Source organism: Panthera pardus, unplaced genomic scaffold, assembly GCF_024362965.1.
Source record: "Panthera pardus isolate Hobbes unplaced genomic scaffold, ASM2436296v1 HiC_scaffold_18, whole genome shotgun sequence".
Lineage (NCBI taxonomy): Eukaryota > Metazoa > Chordata > Mammalia > Carnivora > Felidae > Panthera > Panthera pardus.
In genome coordinates this window covers 17,090,930-17,111,078 of record NW_026526743.1, presented here as the reverse complement: position 1 = coordinate 17,111,078, position 20,149 = coordinate 17,090,930, and the positions used below count along the sequence as shown (strand labels likewise).

The 20,149-nt window shown below is 38.1% G+C and overlaps 1 protein-coding gene across 1 annotated transcript in view; it reads right to left on the bottom strand.

Moving 5' to 3' along the window:
• Positions 1–11,911: 11,911 nt before the first annotated feature.
• Positions 11,912–20,149, bottom strand: part of ZNF568 (zinc finger protein 568) — an 84,194-nt gene continuing 75,956 nt past the window's right edge. The window contains exon 7 of the mRNA XM_019422988.2: positions 11,912–13,774. Within this exon, the coding sequence (XP_019278533.2) occupies positions 12,843–13,774 (932 nt within the window). The 3' untranslated portion in view covers positions 11,912–12,842. The remainder of the gene's footprint in view (positions 13,775–20,149) is intronic.

Genomic DNA, 20,149 nt, shown 5'->3' with positions numbered 1-20,149 from the left:
AACCAACTGAGCCATCTAGGTGCCCCGGAATAATATCCTTTAAAAGAATATAAACCTTATAAATACTAAGAAGGAGAAATCAATCAAATTGCAACTAAAGAACCTTCTGTTACTTTCTAATTTGGGGCCATCTTCATAAATGTCAGCCATTCACTGCAATAAAATTTTAGTTTTTCTTATCTGGTGCTGTTAAAAATAATTGCCACAATATGACACAATTTTGATTTTCCATAATTTTATAAATGAAAATTTTAGGTTTTAAATGTTTTACTATTTAAGTGAAGTGAACATCTTCAGGCAACATGATTTGCATTGGTTTCCTTTAGATAAAGGGAAAAAAATAAAACCTCCCCATAGGCATATAGTTACATATATCTTTACAGCAAAACAAAATTTTGAAAATGAGTGTTTTTCCTAGAAAAGGTAAAAAATACATCTATACATCTACATATGGTAAAACTTTGAAATAAGTTTTCCATAAGATATAAGGTCTGTGTTTATTTTTAAAGATGTACATCCAATTGTTTCAGCACCATTTGTTAAAAAGACTATCATTTATTTTTCTTTAAGATTTTAAGTAATCTCTACACCCAACATGGGGCTCAAACCACAACCCCAAGATCAAGAGTCACATGCTCCACCAACTGAGTCAGCCAGATCCCCCCAAAGACTATCCTTTTGCTATTAAATTGACTTTGCTCCTTTGTCAAAGCACTGTTGACTATATTTGTGTGGGTCCATTTCTGGACCTATTCTGTTCAATGGATGCATTCTTTCTATTCTTTCTCAAATACCTTGTGGTCTTGATTACTGTAGCTTTATAGTAAGTCTTGAAAATGTGTAATGTGAGCCTTACAAATTTGTTCTGGCTACTCTGGGGATTTTGCTTGTCCATATAAATTTTAGAATAACTTTGCTGATATCTACAAAGTAGCTTTCTGGAATTTTGATTGGGATTGTGTTAAATCTGTAGATCAAGTGTGGAACAGTTGACTTCTTCACAATACTGAGTATTCTAATTCATGAACCTGGATCATCTCTCCATTTATTTAGATCTTTGATTTCTTTTTTTTTATTATTATTTTTAATGTTTATTTATTTTTGACAGAGAGACAGAGACAGAGTGTGAGGGGGGAGGGGCAGAGAGAGAGGGAGACACAGAATCTGAAGCAGGCTCCAGGCTCTGAGCCATCAGCACAGAATCCCACACAGGGCGTGAATCCACAAGCTGTAAGATCATGACTTGAGCTGAAGTCGGATGCTTAACTGACTGAGCCACCCAGGTGCCCCCAGATCTTTGATTTCTTTTATCAGTTTTATAGTTTTCTTCATATAGATCCTGTACATATTTTCTTAGATTTTGTTATGAATCTGTCAAATTCACATTTGTTAAGTGGAGCACAAGGGTGCTGGAGAGTGAGCCATGGTTCAATAAACAACTATAAGAGAAACTGAAATAAATTATTACTCACAGGTCCTGGAGAAAGTACAAAGCACACGTTGAGGGCCTGTGTTGGAAGTCAAGCCACAGCACAAAGAGAGAGATAGGATCTGGGACACATGCCTGTATTAGGGTCTGTGGCAGAGTGCTTCATGTTTTCTGGGCTAAGGCTGGATTGGTCAATTCAAGACAAAAGAATGAAGTTTTGTTGATCCTTTGGGATTGTACAGGCAATTGTGTCCTCTGTGAACAAAGAAAATTGTATTTTTTCTTTCCAATCTGCATACCTTTTATTTATTTTCTTGTCTTTTTGAACTACTTAGGATTTCCAGTATGATGTTGAAAAGGATTGGTAAAAGAGGATATCCTTGCTTCATTCCTGATTTGAGGGAAAAAGCGTTCAGTTTCTCCCCATTAAATATGATGTTAGCTGTGAGGTTTTTGTAGATGCCTTTATCAAGTTGAAGAAATTCTCCTCTTCTCCTAATTTTCTGGGAATGTTTTGTCATGAATGAATGTCAGATTTTGTCAAATACTCTTTCTGTATCGATAAAATCCCACGATCTTTCTTTAGTCTGTTGATGTGATGGATTACATCAATTGATTTTTTCTTAAATTTATTCATTTATTTTGATAGAGAGAGAGAGAGAGAGAGAGAGAGAGAAAGTACATGCAAACAGGGGAGGGGCAGAGAAAGAGGGAGAGAATCTCAAGGAGGCTCCACACTGACAGCACAGAGCCTGACATGGGGTTCAAACTCATGAACCATGAGATCATGACCTGAGCTGAAATCAAGAATTGGACATTTAACTGACAGAGCCACCCAGGCACCCCTACATCGATTAATTTCTGAATGTTGATCAGTTAGAATAAATCCCATTTGGTCATGGTATAATTTTTTTAATACATTGTTGGATTTGATTTGCTAAAATATTATTTGTGAGAATTTTTGCATCTATTATTCATGAGAAACATTGATCTGTAGTCTTCCTTTCTTATAATATTTTTATCTGGGATTGGTATTAAAATAATGTTGGCTTATAGAATGGGTTATTAGAGTTTTCCCATGCTTTCATTTTCTGGAGGAGATTGTGGAAATTGTTATAATTTCTTCCTGATAATTTATTTCAACTGTTTTTTCTGTTATACAGATTAGAATATTTCCATTAATCAATTTTCAAGTTCACTTAATCTTTCCTCTGTCATTTTCATTCTGATATTGAGCCCATATGGTGAACTTTTGTTACTGTAATTTTCAGTTCTAAAATTTCCATTTAGATATTTTTTGTATCTTTGATTTCTTTTCAGAGAGTTTCTATTTTTCCATTTGTTTCAAGTGTATTTTCCCCTTGTTCTTGGAGTTTGGCTATGATAGTTGCTTTAGAGGCTTTGTCTCTTAATTCCAACACCTGTTATTATCTCAGAATTGGTGTCATTTATCTCTTCCTCTGTGAGATGACATGATTTTCCTCATTCTATCTATAGTAATTTTGGATTGTATCTTGGTCATTTTAACTATTATATTTCTCTGGGTCTCGTTTAAGGCATTTTTTGTTTGTGTAGCAGGCAATCAACCCAGTAAGTTTCAGGCCACAAGCTCCTGCTTACCTTCTGTAAGCTGTGGCTTCAACCTCAGTTTAATTTTTAATCTTTGTAGTTCTCTTCAGAGCTGTTCCACGTCTGTGCCACCTAGTGGCCAGTTTGAGACCTGGGTGGTGGTCTACCCTATATTTTAGTTCTCAAAGTCTTAGTATGCTATTTAGGGTCAAATTGATGAATGCACAGCTTGGGGGGTGCTTCCAGTTCATACAAAATTTTATGGGGTTGTTTTCTTATGCTCTATTTTCTCTGATCTTCCCAACACATTCCAATTCAGAGACCATTTCTCCCTTTCTTCTGGGTAGAAAGGTGAAGCATTGGCTTTTTTGTCTGCTGTTCATTTTCTGCCGTGTAGGGCCAAGCAGTAAAAGGATAGAAAAAAAAAAGCAATGGGACTCCCTATATGTTCTTGGAAACACAGATCCTGTGGTCAAAGAGGATTTTCCTCCCTTGGAATTTTAGGAACTGGCCCAGCTGTCTCTGTTGTCACTATTATTGCTGCAATGGGATTGCTGGGGGCCTTTCTGGTATTTTGTGGTACAAAATATCTCACTTTCCTATGAGATTTTCTTCTTCAAGACTTCCTGTAGCTTCTTAGGTGACAACCTTCCATATGCTTTCCATCTTCCATCTTGACATTTGTTTCTACTGTTCTTGCCCCTTCCATCCTCTGTTCTTTTGATTTTGTACTTTCTGTTACTGTTATTTTAACAAGACTTTAGGGAGACAGCAGAAATAAGCACATATAATCTTTGTCTCTTCACTTCTCTAGTCATTCTGCTTGTTTAGTTATCCTATGTGGATCCTCCCAGTTTTATGTTGTCACACTTCCATAATAATTGTCACAATATGTTGATTTCTGAGATGTGCCAAGTAATCTTTAAAAGCAGTCAAGATTATGGATAACTGTTATTGCCAGTTTCTACCCATACTCAGAGGAGTTTCCCTCTTGAATATTAGCAGACAAAAAATATTTCCTCTTTGGATTTCCTTCCTTACAGGAGACTATGCCTGAAAGCAAAGAGTCAATTCCACAATAGAATGTTGTTGCAATTGTATTAATATACAATAATAGGGGGTGACTGTGTGGCTTGGTTGGTTGAATGTCTGACATCAATTCAGGTCATGTTCTCACAGTCTGAGTGTGAGTCCCCCTACCCCCTACCCCAGGCTTGCTGCTGTCAGTGCAAAGCCCACTTTAGATCTTCTGTTTCCCCCTCTTTCTCTGTCTCTCCCTAGCTCCCACCCATGCTCTCACTCTCAAAAATAAAGATTAAAAATTTTTTTTGAAGAAAAAAAATCACAAGAATGGAAAATTCATGACTCTAGATGAAAGTAGTAATAAAAACAGCAGCTAACTTTTTTTTTTTTTTTTTTTTTTTACATAAGAGTATGTGTATTACCATCCTCATCAACAGTTTACAGGTCATTCAGGATCTATTCTGAACATTTTATACATATTAATTTATCAAATTGATGATTATTTGCACAACATTTTGAAGTAGTCCTATGAGGGGGGCACCTGGATGGTTCAGTCAGTTAAGTATCCGACTTTTGAGTTTTGGCTCAGGTCATGATCTTATGGTTTGTGAATTTGAGCCCTGAGTCAGGCTCTGTACTGACAGCATGGAGCCTACTTGGGATTTTCTGTCTATTCTTCCCCTGCTCACTCTCTCTCTCTCAAAAATAAACTTTAAAGAAAAAGCAGCCTCACGAGTAGTTTGTTGATGGGTAGGCATTAAAAACTTTTTTTTTTTTTTCATTTTATTTTAGAGAGAGAGCATGAACAGGGAGGAGGGGCAGAGGAAGAGAGAGAGAATCAGTAAGCTCCATGCTGAGCAAGATCCCATGACCCTGGGATCATGACCTGAGCTGAAATCAAGTCAGATGTTCAATGGACTGAGCCAGATGGGTGGGCATTTTTCAAACACACATAAGTTTTATATAAATTGAGAATATGCTGAGCCATGAAACACATTCCAAAAGGACTAGAATCATATAGGGTATAACCATCATAGTAACAATTGATTCAATGAAGAATCATCAATGGATTTAAAAAGAAATTTTGTTTATTTATTTTGAAAGAGCATGCAAGCACATGAGGACAGGAAGGGCAGAGAGGGAATCCCCAGCAGGCTCTGTGCTGACAATATGGGGCTGGATCCCATAAACCACGAGATCATGGCCTGAGCTGAAATCAAGAGTTGGATGCTCAACCGAGCCACCCAGGTGCCCCTCATCAATGGATTTTAAACATATAATGGAGAATGGGATAGCTATCTTAATTTAAAAGCACCTTCCTGCATACTACTTACTACAAAGAAAAAAATATTCTTTCCAGTGGAGAAACCTGGAAAGCACAATCTTAGGTAGTTGAAGTTACCATCACTAATAAGACAGTCACATCATATACTCCCTGACATAATGCCTGGAAGAGATGCAGTATTTGTCGAAAATTCATAAATGCAGATATACATATTCTGAACCTAATCATGAGGAAACATTTAACTCAAATTGATGTAATTCATCACAATAAGAAAATCTTTTTTAAAGATAAATTAAAAAAAAGAATACTAGGGGCGCCTGGGTGGCTCAGTCGGTTAAGCGTCCAACTTCGGCTCGGGTCACGATCTCGCGGTCCGTGGGTTCGAGACCCGCGTCAGGCTCTGGGCTGATGGCTCGGAGCCTGGAGCCTGCTTCCGATTGTGTGTCTCCCTCTCTCTCTGCCCCTCCCCCGTTCATGCTCTGTCTCTGTCTCAAAAATAAATAAACGTTAAAAAAAATTAAAAAAAAAAAAAGAATACTAAAGTAGAACAAATCAGAAAAGGAGTGTGAGATTGTTGAACAGATCATCTCTTTTATATATCAAGGGGTTCCAAAGAAATTTACAAAAGTACTCCAGCAGAGAACAGCCAAGGGTGGAGAGCAGTGTGACAGGATCATTATGACTTATCATGCAAGGAAGATCTAGACCTCTTTCTAATACTCAAGTTCCATCCAAGCAATCAGAAACTAGGGACAGCAAGTTGGGAGATGAGAAAGAGGACCAGAAAGGCAGAAGCCATGTCTTCTTTCCTCATCTGGCATCTCACCCACCCTGCAACATGCCTGAGCTAAAGGAGGGAAGTCCCCCATCCATAATGCTTACAGTTTTGATTTATATGGTGGACTCAGGGTATGGTCTGTCCATGATTTCATCCAGGGTCAGCAAATGTACTTGTTCCACCAGATTCAGTGGGATGATGGCAGACAAGAATGAATCTGTCATATCATCCCAAATTGTGATTTCTCATTACAATCCACATACTTCACCTGGACTCCACTGCAGGTGGGAGTTAGCATGTAATCTAGGTTCCACCAGGCACTACCTGAACCTTGGAGGTGGAGGAAGTGAGCATAATGGGGTGGTGGTGGCATAGGGATAGGATTCACAGTGGCAGGAGTGACTGGTTCCCCTTAAGCAGCTGTTGAAGTTTCTACCTTCCAGTCCTTAGAACATTAGGTGATGAGCATAAAGTGGCAGTAGCAGATTTTCTTGAACAGTACTACATTCAAGTACTGTTCAAGAAACCATGTATCTGAGCTTTTGTATTTGTGGTATATCTGGGCCTTTATCCTGTTATTTTCTGGATCGTACAGCCCTGAAGTCTAATTCCTTGGCCTTCTGAAAATTCTTCAAATTACAAAATATCCTTTATTCAATTCCTTGCTAAAACATATAGAAATGATCTTATCTGCAATTGTTTTCTAGTTCATGAATGGACTTCAATGAATAAACTGTATAAAAACACAACACAGCATATAAAAATTAGGTATTTTTCAAGTTTTAGATCTCACATATTGTCAATAAGAAAAATTACAGAAATACGTATCATTTGTTTCCTAGAAACCCATATTATGTGCCATTTGTGTGTACACCTAAGTATTGGTTTTACAGATAGTACATGCACCAAGTTATTGCCTCTTCAGACACAGGGAGAAGAGCAGGACTGAAGGGAAAAGAGAAGACTTATTTATGAAATGATTTACTTCTTTTATAAAATTTTAATAAAAAACAATTAGATGTCTAGTTAGTAGGCACCAGTCACACAGGTGCTACTGTTTTTCTGAATTATTTTAGTCAAGAAAATTTAACATAAACAAGAAAGTTTGGAAAAATTAGGAGAATTCTGGAACAATATCAGAAAAGTAGATATCATACATCAAAAAGGATACCTAAATGTGGCCTGTTGCTTGTTGTGTAAAGTTTTATTGGAACACAGCCATGCCCATTTTCTTACATTCAGGATTTCTCAACTTCAGCACTGATATTTTGGACTAGATAATTCTAAAATTTTTTTTTCCAATGTTTATTTATGAGAGAGAGCACAAGTGGGGAAGGAGCAGAGAGAGAGGGAGACACAGAATCTGAAGCAGGCTCCAGGCTCTGAGCTGTTAGCACAGTGCCCGACACGGGGCTTGAACCCACCAACCATGAGATCATGACCTGAGCTGAAGTCAGACACTTAACCTACTGAGCCACCCAGGCACCCCCAGATCTGTTGTAAGGGACTGTACTATGCATTACAGGATATTCAGAGCATCCCTAGCCTTTACCCACTAGATGCCAGCAGCCCTTCCCCTCAAACTGACAAACAAACATCTCTCTGGACACTGCCCAGTGTCTCCTGGGATTAAGAGTAGGACAGGTAAAAACTACCCCTGGTTAAGAACCACTGGTTTATGTATGTTTTCACACTACAAAGGCAGAGTAGATTCTGTATGACCACAAAGCCTGAAATATTTACTATCTGGTCCTTCACAGAAAAAGTCTGTTGATTTTTTTTGCCATTAAAAAAGGTAAAAATCCCTCCCCCGTTCATGCTCTGTCTCTCTCTGTCCCCAAAAAAATAAAATAAACGTTGAAAAAAAAAAAAAAATTTAAAAGGGGCGCCTGGGTGGCGCAGTCGGTTAAGCGTCCGACTTCAGCCAGGTCACGATCTCACGGTCCCACGGTCCGTGAGTTCGAGCCCCGCGTCGGGCTCTGGGCTGATGGCTCGGAGCCTGGAGCCTGTTTCCGATTCTGTGTCTCCCTCTCTCTCTGTCCCTCCCCCGTTCATGCTCTGTCTCTCTCTGTCCCAAAAAAAATAAAATAAACGTTGAAAAAAAAAAAAAAAAAAAAAGGTAAAAAATACATGCTAGACTAAGAAAACCAACTGCAAAGTATGTAACAAAACAAGGTTTCTACAAACTCCTTCAAAAACTACTCCAATTTAAAAAATGGAATACATAAAAACAAGGAATTCACAGCAATATTAGGCATGATGTTTTAGACATGATAAACGCTCAACCTCACCGACAGTTAAGAAAATGCAAATTAAACGCACTTTTTTTTCTTCACTCAATTTAACAAAAGATTCATTCTTCATTGAAGTTGTTGGGAATGGGTATATATTTCTAGATTAATGGCGAATTTCAGAAAATAAGGCATTAACTACTACATTTAAAATACACTATGTTGTAAAGCAAGGAATCCAACTGGTGGGAATCCATCCACTCAACAGAAGCACCAACAGGAAATAATACATGTGTAATAAAATTGTACAATTAATTATTTGTAAAATAACAAATCTGAACTGGTGGAAGATTGGGCTGCATATTATTATGCTCTGTCTTTATGATGTAGGAGTCTAAAAGCTAAAAAGTTACACTTGTAGGCACTGACTGGAAGGAAGCCCAGTCATGGTAAGTTACCAAGTGAGAAAAGGGGATTGCACCTTAACGTGTAAGCATGATCCCGTTTAAACTATGCTACACTACACACACACACCACCACCACCACTACCAAAGCAAACTTCTTCGATGTGGGCATGCTTCTTGAGTATGGCAAAAAGCATGGAAGGCTTTTGTAATGGCAATTAAGAGAACGTGGGGTTTTTGTTTTTAAGATTTATCCATTTTTGAGAGGGCAAGCAGGGGAAAGGCAGAGAGGGAGACCGAGAATCCCAAGCAGGTACCATGCTGAAAGTCACCTGACACGTGGCTTGCTCGAAACTACAAACCATGAGATCATGACCCAAGCCGAAATCAAAAGATGCTCAGATGCTCAACTGAGCTACCCAGGCGCTCCTAGTTTTTTTTTTTTTTTTTTTTTTTTTTAGGTTGATTTATTTATAATCTCTACATCCAATGTGGGGCTCGAACTCATGACTGCAAGATCAAGAGTCGCATATCCTTCAGACTGAGCCAGCCAGGCACCCTGATAGTTTGTTATATAAAATTAGAATACAATTTTCAAGTGTTGAAAAAAGGAAAATGTATACATGGGCAAAAAAAGAAAGAGAATCGTCTCTTAATATGTCAAAAAATATTAGAAATTATAATGAAACCAGTACCATGATCATGCCTGGTTTTGCCTATCTTTATTAATTCAATTCCTCCTAAGGGCAGAGCTTGTCCTCTTAGAACAGTACGTACAACTTTCAAGAAGAGACTTACGGAATAATTATGCCAGTACAGATAAAATTTAGCAATAACTTCCCCTTTAAAAAATGCTTGGGCGCACCTGGCTGGCTCAGTCAGTGGAGCATGTGACTCTTGATCTTAGGGTCTGGAATTCAAGCCTACATTGGGCATAGAGCATACTCAAAAAAATAAAAAATGCTTGGATTTTTATTATAAATTCTCCCCCAATGGGCTGACATTTAGCTATAATTGATTTACCATATAATACATGTTTGCATTAAACTTATTTGAAGTATTATTTTCTAAAGTGCAAGACGTAAGTGGAATCCACTAGGGATTATTCCAAATGTGTCTACAGCCCATGAGGTCTGATTAAGTGGATAACTGCAGCGACTTCACAGCAGCTGAATATGCATATGCTCTAATAGTTTCTCAGTTACTACTTTGGGAAAAAGTTATTTTAGGGTCTAGTTTTCAACGTGTAAACACTACATTGATACATTACTTAAAAATTAACTGGACAGATCAAGTCATGAATCATATTCTGGACAAAAAAACTCCCCAACAACCCTATTTTCTTTAATAGGCTGCTAGATTTAACTTATTTTAATATTCACATACCATAAGTACAATGGATTATTTTTTTGGGTGATTTGATTTGAATGTTATCCTTTTCCAAAAAAAAATTTTTTTCTTAATGTTTATTTATTTTTGAGAGACAGAGTGTGATCAGGGGAGGGACAGAGAGAGACACAGAATCTGAAGCAGGTCCCAGGCTCCGAGCTGTCAGCACAGAGCCCAACTCGGGGCTTGAACTCCAAACCATGAGATCATGACCTGACCCGAAGCTGGATGCCTAACCAACTGAGCAACCCATGCACCCCTCCAAATTTCTTAAAAGCGTTATGCTAGCCTCACAGCTGTGACTCTTTGTACCTTGAACACTTAGAAGATTTTATCTGTTAGATATTCTGATATGAGAGGAATCAGTTTATTGATTCTTTATTCAGGAAAATATCTTTCAGGATTTCAGACATGCTTTAAAAAGATGAACATAAACACACACTATAAAATGCTGAATGTAAAAAAAAAAAATTCCCATGTCTTAGAATATATGTATATACATGTCTAAAAATATATGTATATACATGTCTAAAAATATATGTATATACATGTCTAAAAAATATTTAAGAAAATAATGCTTTACTACAATTTCAGATATACCATAAAAAGAAGCCGAATATAAACATTTCCCCAATTTACTAAATTAAAGGTGAATAAATATGTGTATATACATACGAAAATATTTTTTTCTAGGACTCTGATAGATCATAAAAAAGTGAGTATAAACTTAAAACTGATATGCATGAAGTTTCTCATTTTACTCAAAGTCCAGGAACAGGGCAGTTCCACATTGTTTCATCAGCTCAACAATGTCAAGGATGCAGGTAATTCCAATCTATCCCCTGTGCCAATCTCGGCCTCTTACTCATGTGGTAGCAAAATGGCCACAGTTCCAGGTATTACACATATAGACATGCATCCTGGGTATAAGAGGACCATTTCCTCCTACTTTGTTAGGAAAGAAAATTTAACATAAAGGCTACGTATAACTTTTGCTCAGATCTTCTATGGCCAGGACTGTTATATATATGTCCAATTATTAAGCAAACTAGGACAGCAAGAGCTAGACTTCAGATGGGCAGTCCTGGCAAAGGGAAAATGGCTAACACCAATGGGTAGGTAACCAACAGCGTCTGCCACAACTGTATTGCCTTATTTCTTTATAATTCCATTTTTGTAGTTACATATCCTCTCATTCATGATGCTTGAGGGTTTTTTACTTTACCATTTCAAAAGTTTTCAAGGTTTTTGGTTTGTTTTGCTTTGCACTTACTTTGTTAGAGCTTTTCTACACACCAGAGATGAATATTTATTCACTCCCTCATTCCTCTGATTTCTACGTGTGTTTACAGGGGACCTATTAGAACAGGCAGTGCACCAAGTACTGACAATGAATCCTGGCCATTAATCATCTCCCATTTTCTACCCATATTGAAAGAAGTTATTTTCCTGGGTATAGCTTTGTTTCATCCTACAAATGTTAATGCGTAGTTGTCCCTCTGTCATTCCTTTTTTTTTTTTTTTTTTAACGTTTATTTACTTTTGAGACAGAGAGAGACAGAGCATGAACGGGGGAGGGTCAGAGAGAGAGGGAGACACAGAATCGGAAACAGGCTCCAGGCTCTGAGCTGTCAGCACAGAGCCCGACGCGGGGCTCGAACCCACAGACCGTGAGATCATGACCTGAGCTGAAGTCGGACGCTCAACCGACTGAGCCACCCAGGCGCCCCACTCTGTCATTCATTTCTAATTGTAATTTGCCTTGATTTCCTTTCCCCTAGTGAAGCAAGAAGGCAAGGAGAATGAAAACTTCAGTTTTTAATTTTTCTCCAGAAGGAATTACCTGACATTCAATAAAAAGATGACGTTAGATGTTCCTATATTCACTGCACACATAAGGCCTTCCTCTCATACGATCTCCATCCACAAGTATAAAAATAAAGTAATAAAAGCAGCTCTTATTTAACACACTTTCGATATGAGCCACACAGTATTCTAAGGGATATCATGTAATTATTTAATCTTGACAATGCTAACAAGATGGTGCTAATATTGCTAATTTTTAAGTGAGAAAATTTAGACCTAGTTAAGTCATTTGCCCATAAGAAATGAGTTAAAATGGTGAAGGCAAGTAAAGACTGAGCACTGGTTAAGTCCTGTCCCACTATGATTCAGTTCAGGTTATTTTTAGAGGTTAAGCTTGCAAATATTTAACAAGATTTGAGTGGGATAGAATAACCTGCTGCATTTTTAACATTATTATAGCCTTTCCCAAGCATGAATTACCAGATGAGTAACTTAAGCTAAAGCAAATTTGTCTCCTATATATATGACATTTATATTAAGAATCCTCTGATTTCCCACAGGGTAAAAATGATCCTGATGCTGAGAAATGTCTGTGAGACTGTCACTGACACATTAACTGCCTTCCAAAGCCTTCCCACTTTCCTCACATCCATGAAGTTTTATCACTTTTACATTAATTGAACACTGATGGTCCAATAAATTTTGAAACATAAATAGAACCCTCCCAACCACTAACATTTATCAAATAGCAGTAACATGTCAAATAAATTCTGGCCCTCAAAAAAAGGCCTTGTATCCACAGTATGAACTCTGATATTAAGTTATCCTCAAATGCTTTCCCACATCCCTTAAAATCAGGCGGTAGGTTTGTGTTTAACTAGTAGGACTTTGCAGATATCAATAAAATTTTGAGCCTTCCCACATGTCTTCATTCACTCCTCTGTCCTGTATGAATTCTTTGATGTTTACTAAGGTGTGAGCCACGAATAAAGGCCTTCCCACATTGCTTACATTTGTAAGGTTTCTCACCCGTATGAATTTTCTGGTGTCGATTAAGTTCTGAGCCACGACCAAAGGCCTTCCCGCATTCCTTACACTTATAGGGCTTTTCACCACTATGACTTCTCTCGTGATGAGTAAGTTCTGACTTTCGAATAAAAGCCTTCCCACATTCCTTACATTTATGGGGTCTCTCACCCGTGTGAACTTTCTGATGTCGAATAAGTTCTGTGCTACAAGTAAAGGCCATTTTACATTCCTCACATTTATAAGGTTTCTCACCAGTGTGAGCTCTCTGATGTCGAGTAAGTTCTGAGCCACGACGAAAGGCTTTCCCACACTGCTTACATTTATACGGTTTCTCACCAGTATGAACACTCTGATGTCGAAGAAGATGTGAATCAGAGATAAAAGCTTTCCCACATTCCTTACATTTATGAGGTTTCTCACCAGTATGAATTCTTTGATGTAGACTCAGTTGTGAGGCACAACTATATACCTTCCCACATTCCTTACATTCATAGCGTCTTTCACCAGTATGAGTTATCTGATGAAGACTAAGTTGCGTGTCATAACGAAAAGCTTTCCCACATTCCTTACATTTGTGGGGTTTCTCACCAGTATGGATTCTCTGATGTCGAAGGAGGTGTGAGGGTCGGGTAAAGGCTTTCCCACATTCTTTACATTCATAGTATTTCTCATCTGTATGAATTCTCTGATGTAAATTAAGTTGTGAAGTAGATGGAAAGGCCTTCCTACACTCCTTACATTTATAGGGTTTCTCACCTATGTGGATCTTTTGATGTTTACGAAGTTGTGAGCCAGAATGAAAGGCTTTCCCACATTCTTTACATTTATGAGATTTCTCACCAGTATTAATTCTCTGAGGTTTAGTAACTTCAGAGCCATGGATGTAGGCACATTTCTTACTTTCTTTACTTTTTTTGCTTTCATGAATTCTCTGATGCTTCATTAAGTCTGACCTACTATTAAAGGCTTTTCCACATTCTCCACATTTAGAGTCTTTTTCCTTATTAGGACTTCTTTCATGTTGACTATGGTGTGACTGGCACCTGACAGCTTCCTTACATCCCTTGCATTCATTGGTTTTTGCTCTAGTATAAATTGTCTGTAGTACTCCATGAACTGTGCACTGAACAGAAGCAGACTCTTCTCCAGAGGTTATTATGGCTTGTCTGAAATGTCCCTCCTGTTGTTTCTCCAAGTGGCATTTCATTTCTCTGTCATCTCTGACCCTAGTGCACTCAAGGTGAGAGCTTTCAACTCTTTTTATCTTCAGTTGCAATGATTTAATTTCATAACTGTCTGTCTTTGGAAATAAATTATTGGTTTCTCCTCTGGACTCCCAATCTGTAAGATAACAAGAAAGAAAATAGGATGTATTTTCATGTGGCAGGAGACATGAAAGTTCTAAGGTAGAAATGACAAACTAAAAATAGTGAATAATTTAAATAGTGAAACACAGCAGTGAAACTAAAAAAACAAAACAAAACAAAACACCCCAGATTGGGGGGAGGGGATGAGAATAGAGAAAATGAGGGGAATTTGTGAAGAAGTAGTTCTTCACCCCTGGCGAAAATCAGAATTAGCAAAGGATCATTACAAATATGACATTCAGGAATTGCCTAAGACCAACTAAATGAGAAATCTAAAGGCATAGGACATTATATCTAACAGCAAGTCCTCTCATCTCTAGCTTCAAAATATATCCAGGTTTTGACTCCTTCTATCAGCATTTCTACCACCTTGTCCAAAGCCATCTTCTCACCAAAGCTAATACACTTCTCTAAGTGTAGGTCTCCCTACTTCCACTGTTGCTGTCCTATATCCCATACAGTAGCCAAAGTGTTCTTGTTAAGTAAGTTAGATCAGGCCTTTCTTCTGCCTAAAATTCTCCACTGGATTTCCCTGTTGAGCAGAGCAAAAGTCAAAGTTCTTATGAGGTCTACAAAACCTTCCCTGAACCTGTCTTGCACTACCTCTGTCTGACCTCATTGCTGATCTCTCTTTAGCACACTTTGCTCCACTCCCTGACCAACGGGATGGTCTTCAAACCTGTGAAGCACACCCCTCCTTCAGAATCTCTGTCTGCAAATATTTTCCCTAAGATATTAATATGGCTTGTTCAATTACTCCATTTTGACCTTTACTCAAACTTGAGACCACTCTTTACAAATCACGTCCCTCATCACTCTACTTATTTTTTGCAATGTACTTATCATCACATGCCATTTTATCTATTTCTCCAACATTATCATGAGAACTTTCAAATATAAAGAAAAATTAAAAGAATTGGGACAGTGAACTCCCATATCCCCAAAACTTAGATTCTACAATAAATATCTGGCTCTACTTGCCTTATCACATATCCTTCTATCTCTCCATCCATCCACCTTGCAGACATCAGTACATATACCTCTAAACTCCACAGATATTATACTTTGTTTACTTCTGTACTGTCTGTCTGCCCTTCACTGTATCTGCACAGAGTAAATACTCTTTGATGAATGAAAGACCACTGGCATTTTTATTAATCTCTCTCAGTGATTCAGAGGCAACTCAAAGTGTCTTTGTATACAGTACAGTTTAAATACAGTACACCCCATCTGTGCTTACAATAAAATACAAAATTCCTTACCAGACCCGCAGAACTCTGCATTATCTGGACCCTACTTCCCTATTCACTGTCATTTTAAGATGCTCTCCCGTTCACTCACCAGTACCTACTCTACTGGCCTCCACTGGACCCCTATATCATACCAATTACATTCTCATCTTAGACTTTTAGGAAATGCTCATCTCCAATGAATGCTCTGCTCCAGATTTCCTTCATGGCCAGTTTCTTTCATTGTAAATATCTTTATTTTCTGTCAAGTACCCTGTTCTTTGCCTTCATAATCTTTTCCTCAATTCTGGAATTGCACATTAGTTCATCGGTTTATCTACCGGGATAATTTCTCCCAAGGTGGCCTAGAACGAGCATAATACATATTTCACTCACCATTATATAATCAATCCCTAGCACATAGTTCAATTAATGTTAACTAAATACTAAAGGATACTCCAGTGGAAATAAAGGGAAACATGCTGCAGATAATGACATTAGAAGAGTGAGAATGAGAGTAATCACTTCATGTTTTATTTAACAGATGCGGGGAATGTCTTCTGGCCTCTGCTCCTTCCCAGCTTCACTGCCTTCTCTACAGCACTTCCCAAGTACATGGCGGTAAGGCACAAACAAGCCAGCATCATTAGTGTATCTGTACATGTCTTATACCAGTACCCTACAAGACTGATAGCTTTACACAACAATGAAAATCTTTCATGTAATTCTGAAAAAATTCTAATGGAAACTGAGGATACTATGGCAACCATTTATATGAAGTCGTAATGTGTTGTGACAAAGAACACAGAGTCAGACTGCCTGGTTGTGAATGCTAGTCCCACAATTTGCTAGTTGTATGACACTGGACCGTTACTTAGCTACTCGGAAACCAAGGAGGCTGAGACAAAGGGAGATGCTTGGGTAAGTTGTCAGAGCTGTGTACAGGCACCCTGTTGCTTGGGATAGTCCCTTTGCTCTTGCTAAGGTCCAGGGTAGTTGGACCAGCCAAAAGCAAGTTGCAGAAAAGACAAACAGTTGGGAAATCTAGAGAGATAAACCTAGAACAACTGGTAAGAAAAAATTGTTCTGTGATTAATGTATGGTCTATATCTGCAATCGAATGAAAATACCACTTACACTGGGGAATGCTATAAGGCTGTCCTTCAGAGAAGGGCACTAAAACTAAGGTCTATATAAACTGGTAAAATAATGTTGGCATTTTATGCTGTATGGAAAGTTCCAGACATCAGGTGTCAGAAGATGCTATTATTTTAAATATTTTATAAAAACAATCTGGTAGAAAGGGAAAACTGTAAAAAGCATGGGTTGGAATAAAAAATTTGGACCTTAAAGGAACGTTCAAATCAAAAAGTAATATCCATCAAGGATGCTCCCATTGTTCCTACCCTGCACAATCACTCTTCATACTACAGAATCATTCCCCTACATTGATCTTTAATCTCTCCATTTTCCCTACTCCATGGTCTCATCCTAGCACAATGCAAAATCATCTTGACTTCCCAACAGCCTCCTAGCAAGTTTTACCATTTTTACTCACGAACCCTCTGATTCAATCCCTAAAGGACATCCAGTCCAATCATGTCCCTATCTTGTTTACAACCTCCAATGGCTGCCAAGTGTCCTCAAGGAAAAAACTCTAAACTCCTAGACTTGGTGAGAAAGCCCTGCATGACGTAGACCTCCATTCAGGTCTTCCAGGACACCCACCCAAGGCTTTCTCTCCTTGGTGCCTTCAATGAAGAGATTCCTCTACCTGGTATAGCATTCCCACCACACCTCCTGGATTCTACTACTCATCCTTCCAGCTTCATATCATGTGTCACAATCTGAAAAGTCTTACCAGTCTGATAATATTGCCCCAAATCTTCTCTCACAGCAGTGCCTTACCTATAACCATCTCCCCTAAAAAGACATTCATTTCTCTGGCCATTGCACAGGCCAAGTTTCTAAAACAGAAAACTTATAGCGTTATCAGTGATTAAGAATTTAAATCAGCCCTTAAGTCCAGGCTCCTGGTAAGACTGGCTCTTCCTTGTCTGAACACTGCCCATTAATTCAAGGTTTATGATTCAAGGAAATGCCCAGAAAGAGCCCCAAGTGTTAAACTATAATCACACTTGGCCCCTCTCTACCAAACACACTATTTCCAGAAGGGGCCTATTAATAAGACAATCCCTTATTTTGCCCTACAAGGTCATTCTCATGCCCTGTGAGAATAATTCCAGCAGGCCTAGCATCCTTCCTAACCCTAGCTACTTCCTAGGTTATTCATTGTTATCTTTTAGTTCCTTCCATTGTTTTCTAGAATCCTTTTTATACAACCGAAATAGCACTGACTCTAAAAGTTAGGTACCATGCTTTTTTCACCTAAACATTATAGCATTGCTTCAAAATGTTTTATAAAAAATATTTAGGGGTGCCTGGGTGGCTCAGTTGGTTGAGCATCTGACTTCAGCCTAGGTCATGATCTCTTCGTTCCTGAGTTCGAGCCCCATGTTGGGTTCTGTGCTCACAGCTCAGAGCCTGGAGCCTGTTTCAGATTCTGTGTCTCCCTCTCTCTCTCTGCCCCTCCCCCGCTCATGCTGTCTCTCTCTCTCTCTCTCTCTCTCAAAAATAAATAAACATTAAAAAATGTTTTTAAAAATATTTAAAATGCTGAGGTTTCTGTATCCCAATTGTGGTAGTGGTTATATAAATATACACATCATAAAATCACAGTAACCTAAAAGAATAATAAAAATTAAAATTAAAAAATGAGTGTATGTGAACATCAGTGAATTCTGAATTAGGTCTATCTATAGTTTTGTTACTACTATTGTGCCAACATCAATTTCCTGGTTTTGACAGTGTACTAAGGTTAGGTAAGATGTTATCATTAGGGAAAGCTGGGTGAAGGGTACAAGGGAACTCTCTGTGGTATTTTTGTAATTCCTTCTGAGTCTTAAATTATTTTGAAATAAAAAGCTAAAAAGAAATGGTAACAGTTATAAGTATGTATGTCTAATAACAGAGGCCCAAAATACATGAAGCAAAAACAGAACTGAAGAAAAAAACAGACAATTCAACAAATTGAGGACTTCAGTGCTCTACTTTCAATAATGGATAGCTCAACTAGCCAGAAGATCAACAAGGAAACAGAAAACACACTTTTAAATAACCAAAGGGTCAAAGAAGAAATCACAAGAGAAATTAGAAAATACTTTCAAGTTGGGTGAAAGGAAAACTTAATATACCAAAACTTATGGGATATAGTTAAAACAGATCCTAAAGGGAAATTTGCAGCTTATATGCCTATATTAAAAAAACAAAAAACAAGAAATATCTCAAATCAGATTTTGGAACTAGACAGAGTCAAGTAAACCCAAAGATACCAGAAGGAAGATAATAATAACGATTAGAATGGAAATGAACAAAACAAAAGAAGAAAAATAGGGAAATCAACATAACTTTAAGCTGGTTCTTTGAAAAAGATCAACAAAACTGGCAAACTTTTAGCTAGAAAAAAAGAAAGACTAATACTGATATCAGGAATAAAAGAGGGATATCACAACCAACCTTACAGAAATAAAGGGTGAGGGCTGGGTGTGGGGATTGATTGCTTATGGGTATGGGGTTTCATTTTGGGGTGATGAAAGGTTCTAAAATTAGACTGTTGTCACAGATGCAAACTCTGAAGATACTAAAAAACCACTGAACAGTACACTTTAATCAGAGGCAAATATGAGGAAGGGTAGCAACAGTGATAACTGGAGTGAAAATTTGAGGCTTTGTGCTGAAACATCCTTCCTTCTCCAGATCTCAGGCCTTTTCAGTGAGCTTTCCTACTAATAACTGAGATGTGATGCCTTCTCATAGGCTCCCTAGGTGACCACCTGCCACAGTCTTCCCAATAGGAGTCACTATTACTCACCTGGGCACCATTCTTTTGTTTCCTTACTGTTAACCATCCAGGGCTCCTTCCCCTGCTCCAATAAGGAGATCACATTTGGCTTAGAATCAGAAAGTCCTGCTCAAAAAAAAAAGGTCGGGGCGGGGTGGGGGGACGACAAAGTTATGTTAGGCGTGTACCGGAATTAAAATCAGTCCATGATTTTCAAGGAAGAGTAAATAGGTTAAGAGTCAACAAAAGGGGTATAAGTCACAGGTACAAAAAAGATAAAAGTTGTCCAACGGAGCAGCCAATTTCTAACTTCATATGGGATAATCCTTTCCTTGTGAAGCAAGAAGCATCAATTCAGCCAGGCAATGTGAAAAGCACTCATGAGAAATTCTTAAGAGAACATAAAATTCCAGAAGTCCAATTCTGAATTTTAGGGGGCTCAAAAACTTACCCAGTGAGATCAGGTTGTTATAATTCTCCAACATTACATCTCGGTACAAACCCTTCTGAGAAGGGTGCAAGCATTCCCACTCCTTTTGAGAGAAGTATATGGCCACATCTTTAAACTTGAAGCCCTAAAACCACAGATAAATACACTATTTGTGAAAATAATGGACAAAATATTTACAATGGAATTAAAAAAATGGAAAAAGAAATTTAGTAAGGTGACAACATTAGTAAGGTAACAGGCTGTGCTGGGCCCTTTAAT